The sequence below is a fragment of the Mustela nivalis genome (genome assembly GCF_964662115.1).
Source record: "Mustela nivalis genome assembly, chromosome: 5".
Classification (NCBI taxonomy): domain Eukaryota; kingdom Metazoa; phylum Chordata; class Mammalia; order Carnivora; family Mustelidae; genus Mustela; species Mustela nivalis.
In genome coordinates this window covers 120,731,598-120,749,842 of record NC_139024.1, presented here as the reverse complement: position 1 = coordinate 120,749,842, position 18,245 = coordinate 120,731,598, and the positions used below count along the sequence as shown (strand labels likewise).

Below are 18,245 nucleotides of genomic sequence, written 5' to 3'. Positions count from 1 at the left end.
CTGTTGGCTCCCATGTGTCAAGGGCTTCTGGTACTACAACCCCACTGGATTGTCAGCCAGTGTTTCTGGCTTGTCCTGCAAGACAGCAGAATCATGAGGCTTCTTATGTCCCTGAGTTAAGTGTCCCAAGAGGTCCTGGTGGAAGCTGTGAAGTATATGGCCTGGCCTTAGCACGTCTTCAGCCACGTTCTGTTGGTCCAGCACTAAGTTACCAAACAGGGAGGGGTCTGTAGCTGCATCTGAGTAGCAAGGAATTTGCAGCCTTGTGTCATTTTGGTCCCTGCTATAGACTTGAGAGGACATGCCTTTGAAGCTGTCTTGTGGACTCCCAAGTTCAAGCACATGAACAGGAGGCCCATCAAACCTGGGATGAGTGCCACCACTGTCAGACTTCGCTAGTCATGCTAAGACTGTATTTCAGGTCTGCAGTTGCCTGGAGATTGAATGTTTTTTTACCAGATAGTTTGAGAGCCCGATGCTAACCTAGAAACAGGTTTTGCCCATTTCTGAACTTTTCATTTACATGTAAGATGCTTGTGTGTGCTTGCCGTCACCAGGCTTCATTTCAGCATTGTGCCACATGAATAGTAAAATGCAGTGCACGGCTGCTTGCCAGGAAGGTTAAAAGCTGTCTTCTATTGCTGGATTCCAAGAGACTAGGAATTTTAAACAAGCTCAAGGAAAACAAAGTAGTTAAGAAAGACAACTTAAGAGACAAAAGAGCCAGGAAAATCTGACTTTTATTTCTTAAATACTGTGAAGGAAGATGGGGGAAATGGTCCCCTGGTGAGGGAGGGCCATAGGGCAAAGAGCTAGGGATCATCAGCAAAGGCCCGGTGGGCATTAGGGAAGCGCTGGGGACTGTAGTTGGGGTCTTCCTGCAGTCGCTTTTGTATATCAGCCCGGAGCTAGAGAGAGAGAGCAAGCAGGTTGGAGAGGCACCAGCCAACGCCCTAGGATCCCAGCAAGCACGCAAGGCCATCCCTTAGGAGCTAGCATTTCCCACCAGCCACACTGTGGGGAGCCCGATAATGGCATCACTGAGCCTTCCCGGATGCCACTAGGGAGAATCTCTTTAGAAAACACCAAGTTGTAGCCCCAAACTGACCAGTGAGTCTCTGGAGGGATCAGAGAAGAGGGACCCTAACCCGACCCCTCCCACTAGACCATCCCTATTCTGCTTCAAGGTGGGGGCACCTGCTGCCTGTAGCTCTCCTGAACCTCTGGTGCCTCCAGGTCCCGGCTCAGGCTCTCAGGGCTCGTCAGGGGCCGAGCTCCGGCTGCCTTAGCTGCCCGGCTCACGGCCTCTGAGAGAAGCAGCTGGGGGCCCTCACCCTGCATTGTCTGGGGGACAGGGGATCGGGAGGGAAAAGAGGATCAACGTCAGATCCAGTGCCACCGCCCAGCTCACCCTTTCCAGGAGCCAACCACTGAGTTTCTAGGCTAGAGGAGAGAAGGGAACTGGCCCGTGGGCGATTCTGACCGCAGCAATGCCTTCCTAGTTTTATCTGGCTCTGGCCGAGAGCGCACTGCATGCGCTGGACTTGCTCTTCAAAACACGAGGGGCAGGATGAGTCGAGCCATCCAACACTCAGAGCTAGTAAGTCCACGAGAGGAAGCCCACCTTGAGGGAACAGGCCCCAGCCACACGGGGGTCAGGTGGCCGGAGGAGGACAGCACTACTGGCATGCGCTAGTGTGAGGTGTGCCACCGCCACTGTGAGCAAGTCAAGTTCCAGGAAGGCTTCCTCGTCCACTCAGCAATAGGACAAGAATAGGAAGAATTCCTTCCAGCTCTAACTAGTTTGATTCTGAACACAACAGGGAAACTGGGATAGAGAGAGATCCTCAGCGAAGAGGTAGACCAACCTTACGTCTCTTGGCAGGCATACCACTGAGGTAGGCATCGCTCAGGGGGGGTTGCGGCTTCACCTTCCGCTGGCTCTGAATGTCCTGCTGGATAATCGGAACCCACTCCTGGGAAGGGAGAAGATAATGAGGAACTGGCACAACTTCTGCCTGCCCTTAGCCTCCCAGCTCACCTCCTGACACTTACTGGGGGGACTGCAGCTGCCCAAGGCTCTGTCTCAGCTGAAGCTCCATCCTGCTCGTCACGGGAGCCGCCACCCTCAGGAGCAGGAGGTGGCCCTCGGGACATGGCCTCTTCTGCCGTAGTGCCCGGGGCCGGGGAAGCATTCTCCCGCTGCGGTTCAGCAGGAAGATGCAGGCTTCAGCATCCCTAGCCTCCAGCCCTTCCATCTGAAGCCCTCCGCTCCCCATTATCTGGCCCCTTGACCTCTCCCTGTTACCTGAGGCTCAGGGGAAGTTCTTTCTGATCCCTGAACTTCCATTGGCTCCTCAGGAAGGGGCTATGAAATTGGGCAGAGAAGGAGAACATGAAAGGCTCTCTCAGGCTTCTCTAGTTCACTCAAGTCCCCTGACCCCATAGCCCATCGGGGCCCTTACCTGGGGGGGATCACCGACCCTGCGAACGTATCTGAGGATGGCATCAGGGCCCACGGGCATGTGCTCCAGAACCACCTGAAGCCTCAGTCCCATCATAGTGGTCAGCCAGCTCACCAAGGATGGGTTCACCCCACGAGACATGCGACGCTGAGGGCAGAAAGCAGCCTTGGAACACAACATCTTCAACCCACTTTTGAAAGGCATCAAAGAGTAAAGGATGAGAGTTCGGAGAAAAAAAAAAACAAAACAAGAACTGCAGGATAGCAGAAAGAATAGAACTCTAAAAAAGTAAAAGGCTGGAAATGGGGGGCTGGGCAGTGCTTACAATTCGGCCATTGATGACTGCAGCCAGTTCCATCTGCTGTCCCCCCAAGCAGTGCAGGTTGAGGGCCAGGCATTCAAACAGGCCCTGGTTACACAGCTCCAACAAACGGGCCCCAAATCCACTGTCTGTGGGCAAGATGCAAGGAGGGGACGCTGGCACCTGGCAGCCCTTGTGCCTCTGACACCCCTGATGTCCACGACCCCGCATGCCTGCCCCTGACCTGTGCAGTGCAGCACATGAGCGGCAATGCTGTTGAACTGCTCTTGGAGAAACTCCAGGTTTGTCCGGATGATGTCCACACCAGGCTGAACCTGCACCAGAGACTGAGAAACGAGACACACAAAGACAGCCCATTTCAGGAACCCTGCAAAACTAGGGATATCAAGGAGGCAGGAGGAACAGCAGCTACCCTGACAACACCTGGGAGACAAGGGGATGGAGAAGGGCTACTCACAAAACTCTCCCGCACATATTCTTCCAGCCCCGTGATCAACGTGTGGGTTGCCGTCTGTGCGAGAAACAGCACAAGTTTAGAGCCAAGCTCCAGACCTCAAGACACTGCCCTCCCCTCCACCTCTAGTAAGTCCAGGGCTTGGGCTGGAACAATCGCTGCTTTAGGGGATAAACAGTCAGAAAAAGGAATGGAAGCTGAGCAAGAGCTAGAGCTCCAGGGCGGAGGGTCTTCATTTACCCGTATGTTACCAGGCGTGGGCTCTTGGCCACCCAAGTAGTGCTGGTGGAAAAAGGATCGCAGCTGGGGCTGAAGCCGCTGCAGTGGCTGGAAATGGCCATGAAGAAGCATCACCACATCCACCATGGAAAAGTTCTGGCACAGAAGAGAGAGCAGGGCCCCAAAGAATCCTGGGAACAGGAGCCGAAGTCAGCAGTGGCCTTTACCACCTGGCCTGCCCACCCACCGCCAGCCTGTCAGCCTCATCCCACCTCAGCCACACCCCTCGACAGAGGCCATCGACCTGCCCCTCCCTGGAGAAGGCCAAGGCAGCCCCAGCTTGCTCACCGAGGGCCCCATCAGCCCCAGGCTCGAAGATGTTGCTGGATCCACTAAGGCGCTGTATGAAAGCGGCGATACTCTCACTGCTGCCAGCCCGGGCCCCCAGGGAGCCCAGCAGGGAGTTCAGAACACCCTGCACCACGGAGGTAAAAAACTCCGGTGAAAGGCTCTCAAGACCCAGGCCTCCAGGACTCCCTGCGCCACCAGAAGGGGACCCCGGTGGGGGCATGTTCTGCTGCTCGGGGGCCGGGGGTGGGGGCGGGGGTGGTGGAGGGGGCGGAGGCGCCGTCTGTGTTGCCTGGCAGACAGAGGAGGAACACACAACAGAAGACAAGGTGAGAAATGGGAACAAGGCACCAGTAAGGCACACACCAAAAGGAGCCTGTAAGATGGAGAGCTCCGCTCTGGTCTTTTCTCCTGAAAGCAGAACAAGCACGTGTGGTCAAGTGGCAGACGCAGGCGGAGTGCTAGCCCCTCTCCCGCTGAACGGGTTAGGTACAAAAGCAGCCTTCACAGCCCTGTCTTCCTCTTCCAAATGGGGGGCAGGGATCAGAGTCAAGGAAGTCCCAGGGCTCCCTCCCACCGACAGGCCCCCAGAGGCGGGAGCCCAGCAGCAATATCATAGCAACAAGATGCCAGTGCCTAGCTGGGCTCAGGGAAAGGGAGGGTAGGCCAAAGAGCAAGCCAGCCACTCACCTGCAGAAAGTCAGTCATGCCCTGCAGAAAGGCGGGGACGCCAGGCATCGCCACAGTGATGGTGGGAGAAGCCATGCCAGGCCCTCCGGCCCCAGGCCCTGCCGGCCCCAGCAGGTTCCCCAGGAGCTGAGAGAACTGCAGGTCGGCCGCAGAGGGCTGAGGGGGTGGAGGCTGGGCAGGCCCCCCAGGAGCAGGGCCGGCTGTGGTAGCGGTGTTGGTGGTGCCGGCACTAGCTGAAGCAGTGGCAGGGGCCGGAGGTGGAGCCATTCCTGGAGTCCCCTGAGCTAGAGAGACCAAAAGAGAAAAGCTAAACTCTAAGGAAAAACAAAGACACCACAGCACTGCTATTCCAGTCTCCCCAGCACAAAAGCAAAGACAAAGGACCTATGCAGAGATCAGGGAAGCACCCATGAGACCAGGAGAGGAGCACCAGCCTCCAGAGCTGTGGCCATCCCTTCACTGGGGGGCGGGGAAGAACAAGGACTCACCCACGAGAACAGGCTGCATCAGAAGCTGCCCCACAAGTCCGCTCACCATCTGGGCCAAGGAAGCATTTGTACCCAGCCCGGCGCCCTGCTGAACAGAGAGAGGAGGCTTTCAGTCCTGCCCTATCCATTCCCCACCAGAGGATTCTCTCCCCAGACTCTCCCTCACCAGAACTCCTGCACCCTTACTCACTAGAGTACCCGAGACAGGGGGCCCCCCAGGATGGGAAGGCCGAGCCTGTGGAGGGGTGGGCCGGGCGATCACCACCCGGGTCGGAGCTGTCGGAAAGCCTGGCACCTGCTGTCCTATGGGTGGCAGAGGGGAGAGACCAAAGAGGGCTGAGGGCTGGGCCCTGGCCCGCCAGCCAGCAGCACCCACCACCGTGGACCGTGCCCCACCTCCCAAGCTTCCCCTTCCGGGTCATTACCTGCGGCCGCGGAGGCAACAGCTGCCACCATGGCCTGATGAGTGATCTGGTGGGCGACGGCGTGCATGAACTCAGGGGGCAGGGAGGGCAGCTGGATGAGGGTGGAGCCTGGGGGGCGGGTCTGATGTAACCTTGAACCTGGACCCCCTTCAACCCACCCACTTGGCCCTACCCCTTCTCTACCCAGAGCTCAGCCTGCTCTGATGCCCTTACTCTTACCCAGGGTCTGGCCATGACCAGGGGGTCCTAGGGGGCCAGTGGGAGCACTCGGAACTCCACCGGGCTGTGTGCCAGAATCTGGGCAGGGAGACAGAGAGAGTGGCCCTGAGACAGGCGGGGCCGAGGCCTAACTGTACCCTCCTGAGATCAGCATCTTTCAGGCCCCATCCCCTCCACCAGAAAGCCTGCCTTTCCCTCCATCTGGACAGGGAGGAGGCACTCCCTTTACCACGCACACAAATCTGCAAGGACTAGTCCCTCCTCCCCACACGAGCGGACTAAAGCTTCTGCCCCATTCCTCTGCTCCAGCAGCCGGCCGTGGCCTCTCCTGTCCACATCCTCGCTTCCTCACACCTCCGTGCCAACCCATGTCCCGTGTTGCGTACAGCTCTGCTCTACCAACGACCGGCCCTAACTCACCTTGGATGTTCATGTGCATCATGACCACGGGTTCCACGCTCTGGTGGGAAATCCGAATGACCCTTGGGTGGCTGGTGGTCGGTGGGGGAGCTGGCCCTGGCGGGGGAACCCCCTCGGTTGAGGACTCAACAGTGGTAGAAGTGGGAGCCAGGGACGAGGCCTGCCCAGGACCAGTCGGAGCTGCCTCCGCACTGGCAGCCGGGGGGGGCCGAGTCCCATTCCCCGTCATGGTCACAGTGGTTCCCACGTTGATCTAGAGGAGATGGATAAGGCAGGAGTGAGGAAAACAAGAGTCTAACCAAGGGCACCTGAGACAGACTTCTCCAACCTCTCCATTTTCCATGCCTTTGTATTTCCAAAGTCCCTACCCCTGTCACTTCAAGCCTAATAGCTACTCTGGGTCGTTCCACCAATAGCCGTGCATTGTCCATCCCTCCAGTCTCACCCAACCCACCTGAATGGGGATGGCTGCCTGCTGGAGCACCATGGGAGTGGTGTAGTGCGACATGGGCCGAACCACGTGCAGGTGTCGCGGGGGTGCACAGGCCAGATTGCAGCGCAGGTCCGACAGCGCCACGAAGGTGTTGCCCAGCAGCCGCAGGCTCTCCCCCACCAAGTTAATCAAGCGCTGATCCTCTTCACGCCCCTCTTGCTGTTCCCCGGGGCCAAAGCACAAAAGGAAAATGTATTAGGCTGAAATGAACCTCAGTAACAAAAGCAGTACCACCCTTGAAGAACACCATGCTGTCTACACCTTTGTGCACAGCCTGGGAAGATTCTGGGTGGGCCCAGTCTCAGCAAATAATTTCTATTTCACATACATAAAAAAAGTTTCCTAGATGATCAGCACGTCATCACCTACTACTCCTCTTCCTCACTCTACATAAGCTTCCTAACTCCCTCTACATGCGCTTCCTGAGTAACTCGCTCAAAAAACTGAGAAATAAAAACATCAGACATCCCCAAGATTATCACCTTCCCTAAAAGGGAAAAAAGGTCACTTCCTTCCCTGTCAACAAAAAAAACTGTTTTGTTGCAGACAATGTCATTTTTAGGGGGAAAGGGTTATCTGCATTTCAGCCCGTTCCACATGGGACACAATGGGGGTGAGGGGGCAGGTGGTGCTCACGTTGTTGTTGTAGTCCGTGGTGGCAGCAGTGCCCAGAACCTCGTAGTAGCGCTGCAGGAAGGGCTGAAGGCGGCTCTCCAGCCGCTGGAGCTCCTGGAGCACTTCAACATACTCCGCTGGGGAAGGATGGCTGTGGGCGAACCCGAGAGCGAGCTAAGGCTTTCCTCGGATCCCCAGCCTCCCAACTGACCTAGACTCCGCTGCCCTCTCTCTCCACAGCCTCCCACACCCCTGGCTCAATCACTTCCAGGACCAGCAGAACATCCACCCTATACCTGCACCCACAGTGAGACAAGGAGAACGAAATAATTGCTTCTGCCTTCCCCACCACATGACCCCCATCCCTATGATGGCAAGGAACAAACTCTGAAGGAAGAAACACCGCCTGTGTGAACTCAGAGAAGAGAGTCTTGATTGGGCTCAGGAACCACCACCTAGATTCCCTTGCCCCAAGGATAGCAGTGCTTCTGGCTCAAATGCCAGCCCCAACCCCACTCAGGTGATCCAGAGCCTCTCTCTGCCCCTCTATGCTAACCCTACAGATAACACTGCCCAGCGGTATCCCCCCTTCTCCCATCGGACCAGACCCTTCCCGGCTCTCATCCTTCACTGAAGACCCCCCAGCCCCCTCCCAAAGGGTCCCTTCAGGGTTCTCACTTGGGTGCATTTGTCTCTGGGGCAGGCGTTGGGCCCACAGGGGCTGGGCCAGAAGGGGTGAGTTCTGGGCTCTGGGCTGGGGCACGCTCCTCCACTTCTTCCGCCTCCATGGGCTCCCGAGGAGGCACTTCACTTTCAACTGGTTCTGATGTTTGAGAGCTCAAGGCTCCAGGCTCCGGGGCCACAGTTGGCGTCTGTGGGGGTGGCTGACTGTGCTGTGCTTGGGGTCCCCCTCGACACTGAAGGGGAGAGATTCAGGATATCAAAGGCAGAATGAGACTGCTGCAGTTACTCAGTCAACAGAGAACAAATTGCAGAAGGAGCTCTAACTAGGCTCCCTGAAAGCAGGGCTTTGCACCGGTCTCTTTGACCCTCCAGCAACCAGCACAAAACTTAACAAGACGCATAATAAATAAACTATAATACTTGAGAATTACTAACAGAAAAGAGAAATGATGGTTCCCAAAACCTCCATGAGAATTTAAAAAAAAAAATCACATGCTACAGTCACTCACAACACAAACTAATGAAACTGGGACATCTCAGCATCAAATATATTAATTAAAAAACTAAAAAAGCATGAACTATTTTCTGTAATTGGAAAAAGATGCCACAAGAGTTATCTACTAAGTCTGCAACACACTTTCCAAATACCAGGCACCCAAAGGTTTGGCAGGAACAAGATAGCCCAACAAAGATACTTTTTCTGCCCCCAAAGAGTGAAGACTGCAGAGAAGAGACCAGATTAGGCAGGAAGAATCCAGCTGATCTGGCCAGTCACGCCTTCGCTGCCAGGCAGACACAGAACGCTAAGAGAGAATGAAGAGACAGACCAACCCTAGCCAGCCTTGACCACTAACCTCCATCCGTGATAGTAAGGTCTGTATATCCCTGATCATGTGCTGAGCCATCACCAGCCGTACTCGGGGCTCACTCTATACAGTAAGAAAAATAAAATGAGGGTACGTCTGAGATAGAGGCATGAACTCTACCACCCACTGAACCAGGACCCAGCCAGCTCCTCAGCCAGGTCCTCCCCCAACCTTATGGCCTCCTTCTCCCAGATCCCCTTCCCTGACCCTCCCAGGCCCGTGATACCTGAATCGGGGCCTGTTCCATGTTGATGTGAACATCCACAGCAGAGCCGTCACTCTGGGAAAAGGGTAAGGGAAGTTGCTCTGGGAGAAGCCAAATACTAAGGCCCCCACACCTCCAACTCATTCTTTGGAGCCCCACCCTTTTTCTCAAAGACTGAGGCCATATCAGACCTCAGGAACCTGGAAACCCAATCTAAACACCGAGACTCCTATCTCATGAGCTCTCTGCTATTACCACACCAAACCGCCCTTCCCCACAAAAACTGGTCTAAGTGGAACACAAGCTTACAGGAAGGTTGAAGGTTCCAACCATGACATAGCTGTTGGCATTCCGGTCATGAACAGAGGCCCCAGGCCCCCGAGTACCAGGTGGGGGTCCTCCACCATGGGTGGCTGAGGCAGAACCTATCCCAGAAGATGCCCCAGAAGGGAGCTGAGTCTGAGGAGGAGCCCGTTCCACGAGGTGAATAACCTTTCCCCCAACATCTGCAGGAAAAAAAAGATACACACCAAGGCATTATACGATCAGGTAAGCCCAAAGCCTCAGCCGATCCCTCAACCTCTGAACTGCCTTCCCCAAACTCTTACTGTATTCCTGGAGCTTCTTATCATCCTGCAGAACTCGTCCCTGATAAATAAGCCGTTGTTTCTCAGACGGAATGCTGACAGAGGCAGCGATGTGCTCTTTAAACTCCTTTACATTCATCTACAAGGGAAAGACACCAAAAACCATCAGTGAATGTAGGAAAATGGAAAGGACAGAGGGGACAACTGACTTTTGGGAGTGAGGGGTAAAAACCACTCAATCATAACATCACTACCCATTTGTCTTGATTGTGAGGTAATTATTGTGCAAAGCCCCAAAGTAAGAAATGTTAACACCTGTCAAAACAGACAATAAACGTTAAAAACTTCAGGTTATGTGCCCACAAGAAAATTATGTGGCTGAGAAAGAGAAAAGCTAACTGACATTCCCTTCTCTCCCTGGCTCCCAAAGGAATGTGTGTCTACAGATACCAGTGACCCTCCCCAAACACAAAATGATTCAACTCTGCAATCTCAAAAAGAAATGCAATGACAAGGAAGGGGGGAGCAAAAAAATCAAGTTATGGAAGGAAGACTCAACCGAGCAAAAAGAGAATAAACACTTTCCTAACTGGACAAGTGAGTCTTCAGAAAGTATCAGACTGTTTATATACAACTAATAACAAAAGCCCAAACGGGTTTTTTTTGTATACATTTTAAAAGCTATGGACCAACCCCTCAAGATTTTGTCTCCAAGTATCATAGAAATTAATGGCAAAAACAGCTTTTAATGTCTCTGGCATTAGAATCAAAAGATTCAAATTATGCTACAGATACTAGTAATTCCACTCAACAGTCTGTTAGGGATCTACCTGAGCTATGGGCTCTGATTTCTAGCCTTTAAAAACACAATACAGACCTGACCGATTTTTGTTTTTAAGACTTGAATTTTGGATCTCTGTTTCCCTTCCCAAAGGCAGGAGCTATGTCTGTCCCTTTGGGCTGGGGTTCACTCGCTGATGGCATATAGATTCCTCCTTCCTCCATATTTCCCTCTGTGCTGAGTTCTATCAAGGTGGAAAAAGGCAGAACAAAATCTGCCTCATTCAACAGAAGCCATACCTTCTCACTCAACAAAAAACACCAGAAATTGTCCTGTCTAAGGTATGAACAAAGGAACCAATGAAAGAAGATTCAAGGACCAAAAAATCATGCTCTTCTCTCAGGATAAGAGGCCTGTAAGAGGAAGAGTTAATGGGTGTCTTCCAGAAGTGCTGGGGTCTCACCTGGGCCCCCACAATAAAGGTCCGAGTCTGAGAGTCCAAGGTCTTCACCAGCACCTCCAGGCTGTCAGGTTCCTCCATACTAGTAGTGGTACTGGTACTATCACTGGGCTCCATGGCCGACAGCTCCCTAAGGAAGAATAGAGGGAGGGAGGCCTGCTGTCGCCCGAAGCAGATTTTAATACACCCGGAAGCCTCCCCGGTCTGAGTCTCCGCCCTAATACCTAAAGAGTTTCTCCCACACAAGCACACACACTCACACCCGCCCCCATCCCCCTTCTGATTCCGGGGCACGGGGAGAGAAACACAAAGGGCAGGAGACCGACGGCACAGGGAGCTGGAGGATGGGAAGATGGGAGGGGCTCCACGATGCCAATCACAATAAGGGAGGGCCAGTCAGGCTAGAGAGCCGGGAAGGTAGGAAACAGGAGACCAGTGTCATCAACAGTCGCGATACCACAAAGGCCTCAAAGGCCGGCAAACCCTGGGGAGCACACGAGAGCGGGGGATCGCGCCAGAGTCTGCGGAGACAGTGGTTTCGCGCACGCGCGCCACGCCACGCCCATCGAACCCCCCTAAGTCACGACAGACCCGAGATGACGGACACTCACGGGGGGCCAGACTGGCTAGCTGCCCCCCTCTTCTGCTTCCCCCGATGTTCCAGCAGAGCGGCGCAACCAACACACACTAAACACACACCAGACACACAGACATACACATACAAACACACACACCCCACCACTACCAACACCACCACCCCGGGCTCCGCCCCCGAGTTCCCCACGGTACCGTCACTTCCGGTCTCCCCCAACTTGCCACCGATGGCCACTTCCGTTTCCCCGATAGTATTTGGGGGATCGCTAGGCGGTACTTCCGGCTCCCCCCAGGTCCCCAAGCTTAACTTTTGTGGGGCACGATGAGGAAGTTCACGGCCCCAAATAGTGAATTCCTTGGGGCAAGACGGGCCGGGGCCGGCCTGGATGGGAGGGAGCCGAGCACCCCAAGGAGCCGCCACCACCGTCGCCCGGGGGACCGTACTGCGCCTGCGTCCGTCGCAGTACGCATGCGTACACTCTTAGGCACCTCCCTACTCCCCCCCCCCCCCGCTAACGCTGTTCATTTTTTCTGTGCACGCGCTTGAGCCTTGGGAGGTTGGGGTGGCTACTATAAATGCCTGAAAGTAATTACCAGATGAGATGCTATTCTTCGAGAGGCTTTGGACAGTTGTGTGCCTCTTGGGAGTTTGGGGACTGGGGATTGTGCCTCGTGAATCTATGTTAAAGTCTTGGCTAGCAGACAATTTGAGGCGGCACTGTGCTGGCCTCCTAAAATTCTGTCATCTCACTCCGGCCTTCGCGGCGCTACTCCTTCGGCGCCTCCGGAAGTCATCGTTTCTTTAGGCGGTTGGAGGTGGCTCGCGTGCGATCGCGTCGTTGGGGCTGACCTCGGTGCTGCCCGCTGGGCGTTCGGCGGGTTGGGCGCCATATTCCTCGCCGGCGGTATACAGCCGGGAGGACACGCCATGTTTTGGAGCACTGAGGATTTACTGCTTTTCAGGACTTTCGTCAGAAAGGGCGCCTCCAAGTTTGGGAATTGGGAGCGAGTGGAGTCAGACTGCAAGCCAAGGACCGAAAGCCAAGACTCCGATCCTGGGATATTGAAGGGGCCGTCGAAGGGCTGGCGCAGACTGCGATCGATGGGCAGACTTGGCAGTCGGCACCCCACCCCCGCCCTCGGGCATGGCCCCTGGCCCCGCGGCGCTTCGACTTAGGCCGCGTTGCTGCCGGCCTGGCTGCCCCCGGTGTCCACAGCCTTTCTGGAATTCGTAGTTTCTACCCAGGTCCCAGTACTGTTTCAGTTAAGTGTTCTAATAAACACCTGTTCAGCGAGCACTTGGTGTGTGCCAGCCAATTTGCTCAGGATTTTTTGTATTGTCCCACTTAAAAGCCTTTCAACGCCTGAGATAGTTACTACAACTTACAGGGGAGCACACTTAGGTGAATGTAAGTGGCAGAACTGACAAGTCCAGGCTTACCAGACCGTACGTCAAGCACTTCTACTTTACTGCCCCAATAAATTGTTGTATTTTATATATATTTGCTTCTTATTATAAAAAATGGCAAACACTACCTCCAAATGTTATAATGGGCTCTCATATACCCATCGCCCAGTTGATTCTTTTCAACTAAATCGCAAGCCCACAGCAAGCCTCACCTTGGAAATTTTTTGGCATTGTGTGGTTTATACATAACCTATTGAGGAAGCCCCATCTTTTATGGCATTCATTGGTCCACCCACTTGGCACTATCCAATGAGTGCCTCTTGACAATTCTTTCCATACTATTATTTGAGAACCTATAGCCCACCAGAAACTGTAATAGGTGCCTTTACAAACATTAATTATAGCGAATATTTACTTTGGAATTAACCATGTGCAGGTCTTTGCTAAGAGCTTTACATGCATTATCAGTCTCTATGAGACTGATGATTTGGTCATCTTACAAGTGAAAAAAGAAAAAAAACAGGCATAGAGATTAATAAAATTGTCCAAGATCTAACAAATAGTGGAGTTAGGGTTTGCACCCATTCTGTCTAACACCAATATCTATCTTCTTAAACCTTATGTGACGTAGCCTCTTCCTTCTAGTAATAAATGTTACGTGAAGGAGCTTGCATTAGTGAACTTTTCTCAGGGGTGTACATACTGTTCCCCTAATTACAAACTTCAGAGAGAAGGCCTCCCATTCACCAGGTCCCAACACCTGGTTCATACCTGTTCTAAAAAAAACTTACCACGCTGTGTACTGCAATGATTTGTTTCATTTACACAGCTAGTATTTTTTTTCTGGTCTCAAGGCCAGTAACTATGTCATTCATTTTTGTGTCTCTAGGGGTAAGCTGGGCAAACAGCTAGGACTCACAACAGTTTGCTAGGTGAATGAATGAAAGAATCAGTTCACCTCTCTTCAGTGCTATACAACAGAACAAATATCTAGCTCAGATACTGGCTGAAAGACCACAGGCTTCTACCTAGAGGACTCAGCTCTCATAATTCCTGAGACACCCTGGACATGCCAGGGTATATTATGGAGTGTGATGGCATCTAGAAGAGGGGGAGGAAGGCCCAACACTGTGGGTAATCCAGACTTGGGCTGGAAAACAAGGTTGAAGTTACTCATTAGCAGGTGAAAGGGTCAAGGGTCAAGGCAAGGGGGCTGGAAGCAGAGTGGACTGAATAACTAGCAGGGGGAGAGAGAGCAGTTAAGGCACGGGCCACTTCACGAAGAGCACCAGCTCCCTCCTGCCTGAAGATGTTCCACCAAATATGGGCAGCTCTGCTCTACCTCTGTGGTATTCTCCTTAACTCCATCTACCAGTGCCCTGAGTACAGTCAACTGACAACTCAGGGAGTGGATGGGAAAGAGGTATGGACTAAGAATGGGGGAAGCCGATGGTGGGGCTCTGAGGGACTTGGGTGGGTTGCCTTGGATGACCAGAACCACGCTGAGAAAGGAAGGGAGAAAGGATGTATCACAATAACGAATGTGAGAACAAGCTAATATATATATATATATATATATATATATATATATATATATATATATATATTAGTACTGTGGCCATCAATGTGGAGACATGGTAGAATTGGGAGGTGGGTGGTTACTCAGGGGCCACAAAGGAAAAGTCACTTAATGACTTCCTGTCATAACCCAACACCTCGCTGGGAAAAAGCAGCTGCCACTCCACTGCTAAGTCCTGCCGTCTTAAGAGTGATGATGAAGAGGTTGAAGCCCTGTAGTGGCCCTGTAGTGGGGACCCACCCTCTACTGATCCCCTCGTTCTCTGCAGTTCCCAGAACCACACCTGGGCAGGTGGTACTTTATCGCAGGGGCAGCTCCCACCAAGGAGGAGTTGGTGACTTTTGACGCTGTGGACAACATTGTCTTCAACATGGCTACAGGCTCTGCCCCCATGAAGCTCCAGCTTCGCGCTACCATCCGCATGTGAGTGGCGAGGAGTCAGAGGCACCAGGAGTGGCAGTCTCTGCCCAGAAAATGAGGACCCACCCACAAAGAGCTAGGTTCTTTGGGATAGCCACTATTTTTGGCCCACTGAGTTCAACAGTTCTCTTAGTTTCCCTCTGAAGAGAGATGGGCCTAACCAACTGTCCCTTGGTAGCCTGAAACCCAATGGGACCCAGACTTCAAAGAGAAATAAGATGGAATACAGAGAGGCTGGTACTGTGTGGCTGGGGTGTCACTCAGTCTTTCGTTCTTGCCACCACTTCTGCAGGAAAAATGGACTCTGTGTGCCCCGGAAATGGATCTACCACCTGACTGAGGAAAGCACAGATCTTAGAACTGAAGGTTGGTTCTCTCCAGCCCTCACCCTCCCCAAGTCCCCTGGGCTTGCTTGTTTTTGCCTCTCTGTCCTCACACTCTCCACCAACCCCCACCCCCACAACAGGCCGCCCTGACATGAAGACCAAGCTCTTCTCCAGCTCATGCCCTGGTGGAATCATGCTGAAAGAGTCGGGCCAGGGTTACCAGCGCTTCCTCCTCTACAGTGAGTGGGGATGCCAGGCAGGAAGGGTTAGAGAGAAACAACGGGAGGGCAGGAGAGCCTCTCACTCTGGGCCCTATGATATCATCCCAGGAGGGGCTGGGTGCCGTCCTTACCAGGGAGGTACTGAGAATCTGGGACTTTGATGGGCCTGGCCCTGCCCTGCTCTTCCAGATCGCTCACCACACCCTCCTGAGAAGTGTGTGAAGGAATTCCAGTCCCTGACCTCCTGCCTGGACTTCAAGGCCTTCTTAGAGACTCCCAGGAATCAAGGTGAGGGGGTAAAGTCCCACAGAAGAGGACTAGGACTCACCAAGTCTTCTGCAGGTGCCGGATGAAAGGGACTCAAGTGATGTCACTGGAGGACATGGTCAAAGGCTGACATCATTAGAGTGGCTGTGCTGACACATCCATTTGTGTCATAGGCTGTGATGGCACCAGCAGGATGTGGCCAAGAGCTGTGGTGTTGGTGTCACCTGAGGGAGCCAGGATGGGCTCTGGGCTACTCAAAAGAGAGGTTTCTTGAGTTTCCGGTGGATAAAAGGGGCAGGGGGTGAGACACATATGGGAAAGGGCTTCAGGGACCCCTTCTTTGATATGGGGAAAAGCAGGAATGCATTCTCTTCCACCCCATTACCACCAACCTTGCTTTTCTCCCTGGAGTTCCTTCCTTTCCATCCTCCTTTTTCTCCCTCCTCCCACCAGAGGCCTGCGAGCTGTCCGGTAACTGACCTGTGGCTTCATCTGTGCCCCAGATGGATATGATGGGAGCTGCAATTGTGCTGTGGGGAGGAGAAGCTAGAGACTCCCAGCTCCCTTTCAAGAGTAATAAAGATGATTTTTCAATCCTCATCTCAGTTTGGGCTTGTCTCCAGAAAGCAATCCCCCATCTCCATTTCAGTACTCCCCCTGGACCTTCTACCACCTAAACCCCCAGCGGGACGGCGTCAGGAAGGACACTAAGTGATGGTAACTCTCTTTGTAGTGGTATATTTAGGATTTGGTGTGATTACAGTTGTTTATTGCTGAGTGTGCAAACCCCTAACCTGAGTGAGAACTCTAAGCTCCAGGGCTTCCCCATACTGCCTGTCTGAGCTGCCAACCCTTCTGAATTGGCCCTCCTGCCAATACTACCTGCACCATCCCCACTCCCCCTGGCTCCTGGGACCACCCAGATCCTTCCTGCAGGCCCCTGTCACTGTTGGCTCCTATCCACACCCCTTAATCCACCCACCTCACAGTCCCATTCTTCCTTAGGTGGCTCAGATCCTAGGATCCAAGGGCTCCCTTCGGTCTCCAACCACCCTCTTACCCTAGTTAGAGGCCTGTCTGTCCTGTCTCTGGTCTCTTCCACCCCTGGGTAGTTTTGAAAGGTAAAGAGGACTCTTTAGTCTTTATTGTTCACCACCACACTTATTTTTTTCTTTTAAAAAGTAAAGGTGGAAAGAAAAAACTGGAAGTGGGAGAAATGTAAAAGCAAAAAGTAACGACAGCTTGTGAATTCAAGGGCAATATCCCCATTGTCCATAAACAAATATCCTAAACAGCTCTACTCTCTCTTGTGTATGAAGGGGGGCCACGCCCTCACACTCTGGGGTTTCTTCCCCATCCCTGAGGTCCCTGTGCTTATAATCTGGGTCATGGCCCCCACTTTCCTCCTACAGGCCACACTGTCTTCACTCTTGCTCCCACCCCACTCAGGATGGGGGTACTAGGTCACACCTCATCTTGCAGTCACAGCCCCTTTCCTGGGTCTTCCCTCTATTCCTCACCCTCCCTCTCCAATTTCTCGCCATCCAAGTCAGTGGCCTCCTCCTCTCCACTGGGCTCCCGGAGGCTGACAGCCAGCACCAGGGCCTGAAGGAGACCAAAGAGGCAGGCAAAGTGCAGGGGGTGAGCAGTAAGTAGGCTCAACACAGCATGGAGCCCATGCAGGGCAGCTAGAAAGGACAGCAGCCCATGCAGCCAGAGGCCCAGCGGTCCACGCAGGCCCAATGCATCCAAAGCTGCCCTCAGAGGCCTTGAGCACAGCCCCAGCAGGGCTGAGGCCAGCAGCTCCAGCAGGTGGAGAGTCAGGTTGGTTGAGATCTGCAGACACTCCTCGGGGCCCCCCAGGTACTGCAAGGGAGCTCCTGCTCCCCTACCTGGATCCCCCCGCAGCCAGCCCAGCAGCTTCTGACGCCGTCCTGGCTTCTCCACTGGGGCTTCTGGCCCAGGGGGGCTTAGTATCCCTTCAGGGGACACTCCAGGTCTGGTGCCACTTGAGCCCACTGGATCCTGGCCCTGTTTGAGAACAGTCCCTCCAGTCCCCGGTCTCCCAGACTCTTGAGTGTTAGAGACAGTCTTGTCCCACTTGAAGGAATCCATTCTGTTGCTTCGCAGTTGCTCATCTTGGACCTCCCTACTTGGTTCTGGAGCAGCCTCAGAGCTCCTCCGTGATCCTGGGTCCTTGGTCTTGAGAGGCCCCACATCTCCCATGGTTTCTGGGGCACTATCCCAGTCACTCCCTGAATTCTCAGAGGAGCTGTCCACTCGTCTGAGTTCTGGGGCAGGCAAGTCGGGCTTCGTTGGTTTCCGGCGGCCCCAAGGGCGAGGTAGCCAGCCACTAAGCCGTCGCAGGAACATGGTTGGGATGTGTAGTGAGCCCCCAAATTCTGGAGCTGCTTCTTGGAACTGCTTCTATTCTGTTTGGAACTCAGCCCTCAAGTTTGGGGGCTGAGTGTCTCCTCGGAAGCCAAAGTCTGTTCAAGCTCAGAACAACTGCTGTTTCGTGAGTCCTACTCTGAATTCACAAGTGGCTCCCCCTTCTCTGGATGTCCTGCAGCCTCAAGTGTGGCAAGTGGCTTGTTCCTTTTCAGTTTTGAGGTAAAGTGGGGAAGCACATCCAAATTTATTCACCACCACCCCAAAACACAAGATTCAGGCCAAGAATCCCCAGCAC

At 53.6% G+C, this 18,245-nt stretch overlaps 3 protein-coding genes across 52 annotated transcripts; 1 reads left to right on the top strand and 2 right to left on the bottom strand.

Annotated features, from left to right (window-relative positions):
* Nucleotides 1–722: 722 nt before the first annotated feature.
* BAG6 (BAG cochaperone 6) lies at nt 723–11,844 on the bottom strand. 50 transcript variants are annotated; one of them, XM_082732796.1, is made up of 26 exons: nt 11,531–11,822; nt 10,745–10,871; nt 9,522–9,639; nt 9,223–9,419; nt 8,935–8,988; nt 8,697–8,771; nt 7,837–8,075; nt 7,180–7,309; nt 6,505–6,702; nt 6,051–6,303; nt 5,631–5,708; nt 5,412–5,519; nt 5,177–5,289; nt 4,987–5,071; nt 4,499–4,782; nt 3,809–4,100; nt 3,482–3,651; nt 3,245–3,298; nt 3,011–3,113; nt 2,791–2,915; nt 2,466–2,612; nt 2,309–2,368; nt 2,056–2,202; nt 1,869–1,976; nt 1,198–1,344; nt 723–908 (listed from the first exon to the last, which is right to left on the bottom strand). In XM_082732796.1, the coding sequence occupies exons 2-26, from the start codon at nt 10,856–10,858 to the stop codon at nt 813–815; spliced, it is 3,495 nt and encodes a 1,164-aa protein (XP_082588922.1). In that variant the 5' UTR covers nt 10,859–10,871; nt 11,531–11,822; the 3' UTR covers nt 723–812. The 50 variants fall into 50 exon arrangements, with proteins under 50 accessions (XP_082588922.1, XP_082588919.1, XP_082588875.1 ...); XM_082732793.1 differs by having other exon boundaries at nt 4,987–5,074; nt 11,531–11,818; XM_082732749.1 differs by having other exon boundaries at nt 4,987–5,074; nt 5,631–5,735; nt 11,531–11,802.
* Nucleotides 11,845–12,298: 454 nt separating this feature from the next.
* APOM (apolipoprotein M) lies at nt 12,299–16,156 on the top strand. The gene is made up of 6 exons (XM_082732804.1): nt 12,299–14,166; nt 14,591–14,745; nt 15,035–15,108; nt 15,209–15,307; nt 15,479–15,577; nt 16,010–16,156. The coding sequence occupies exons 1-6, from the start codon at nt 14,053–14,055 to the stop codon at nt 16,033–16,035; spliced, it is 567 nt and encodes a 188-aa protein (XP_082588930.1). The 5' UTR covers nt 12,299–14,052; the 3' UTR covers nt 16,036–16,156.
* Nucleotides 16,157–16,278: 122 nt separating this feature from the next.
* On the bottom strand, nt 16,279–18,056 carry LOC309865862 (uncharacterized protein C6orf47). Its single transcript, XM_082732803.1, has one exon. The coding sequence runs from the start codon at nt 17,927–17,929 to the stop codon at nt 17,066–17,068; it is 864 nt and encodes a 287-aa protein (XP_082588929.1). The 5' UTR covers nt 17,930–18,056; the 3' UTR covers nt 16,279–17,065.
* Nucleotides 18,057–18,245: the final 189 nt, after the last annotated feature.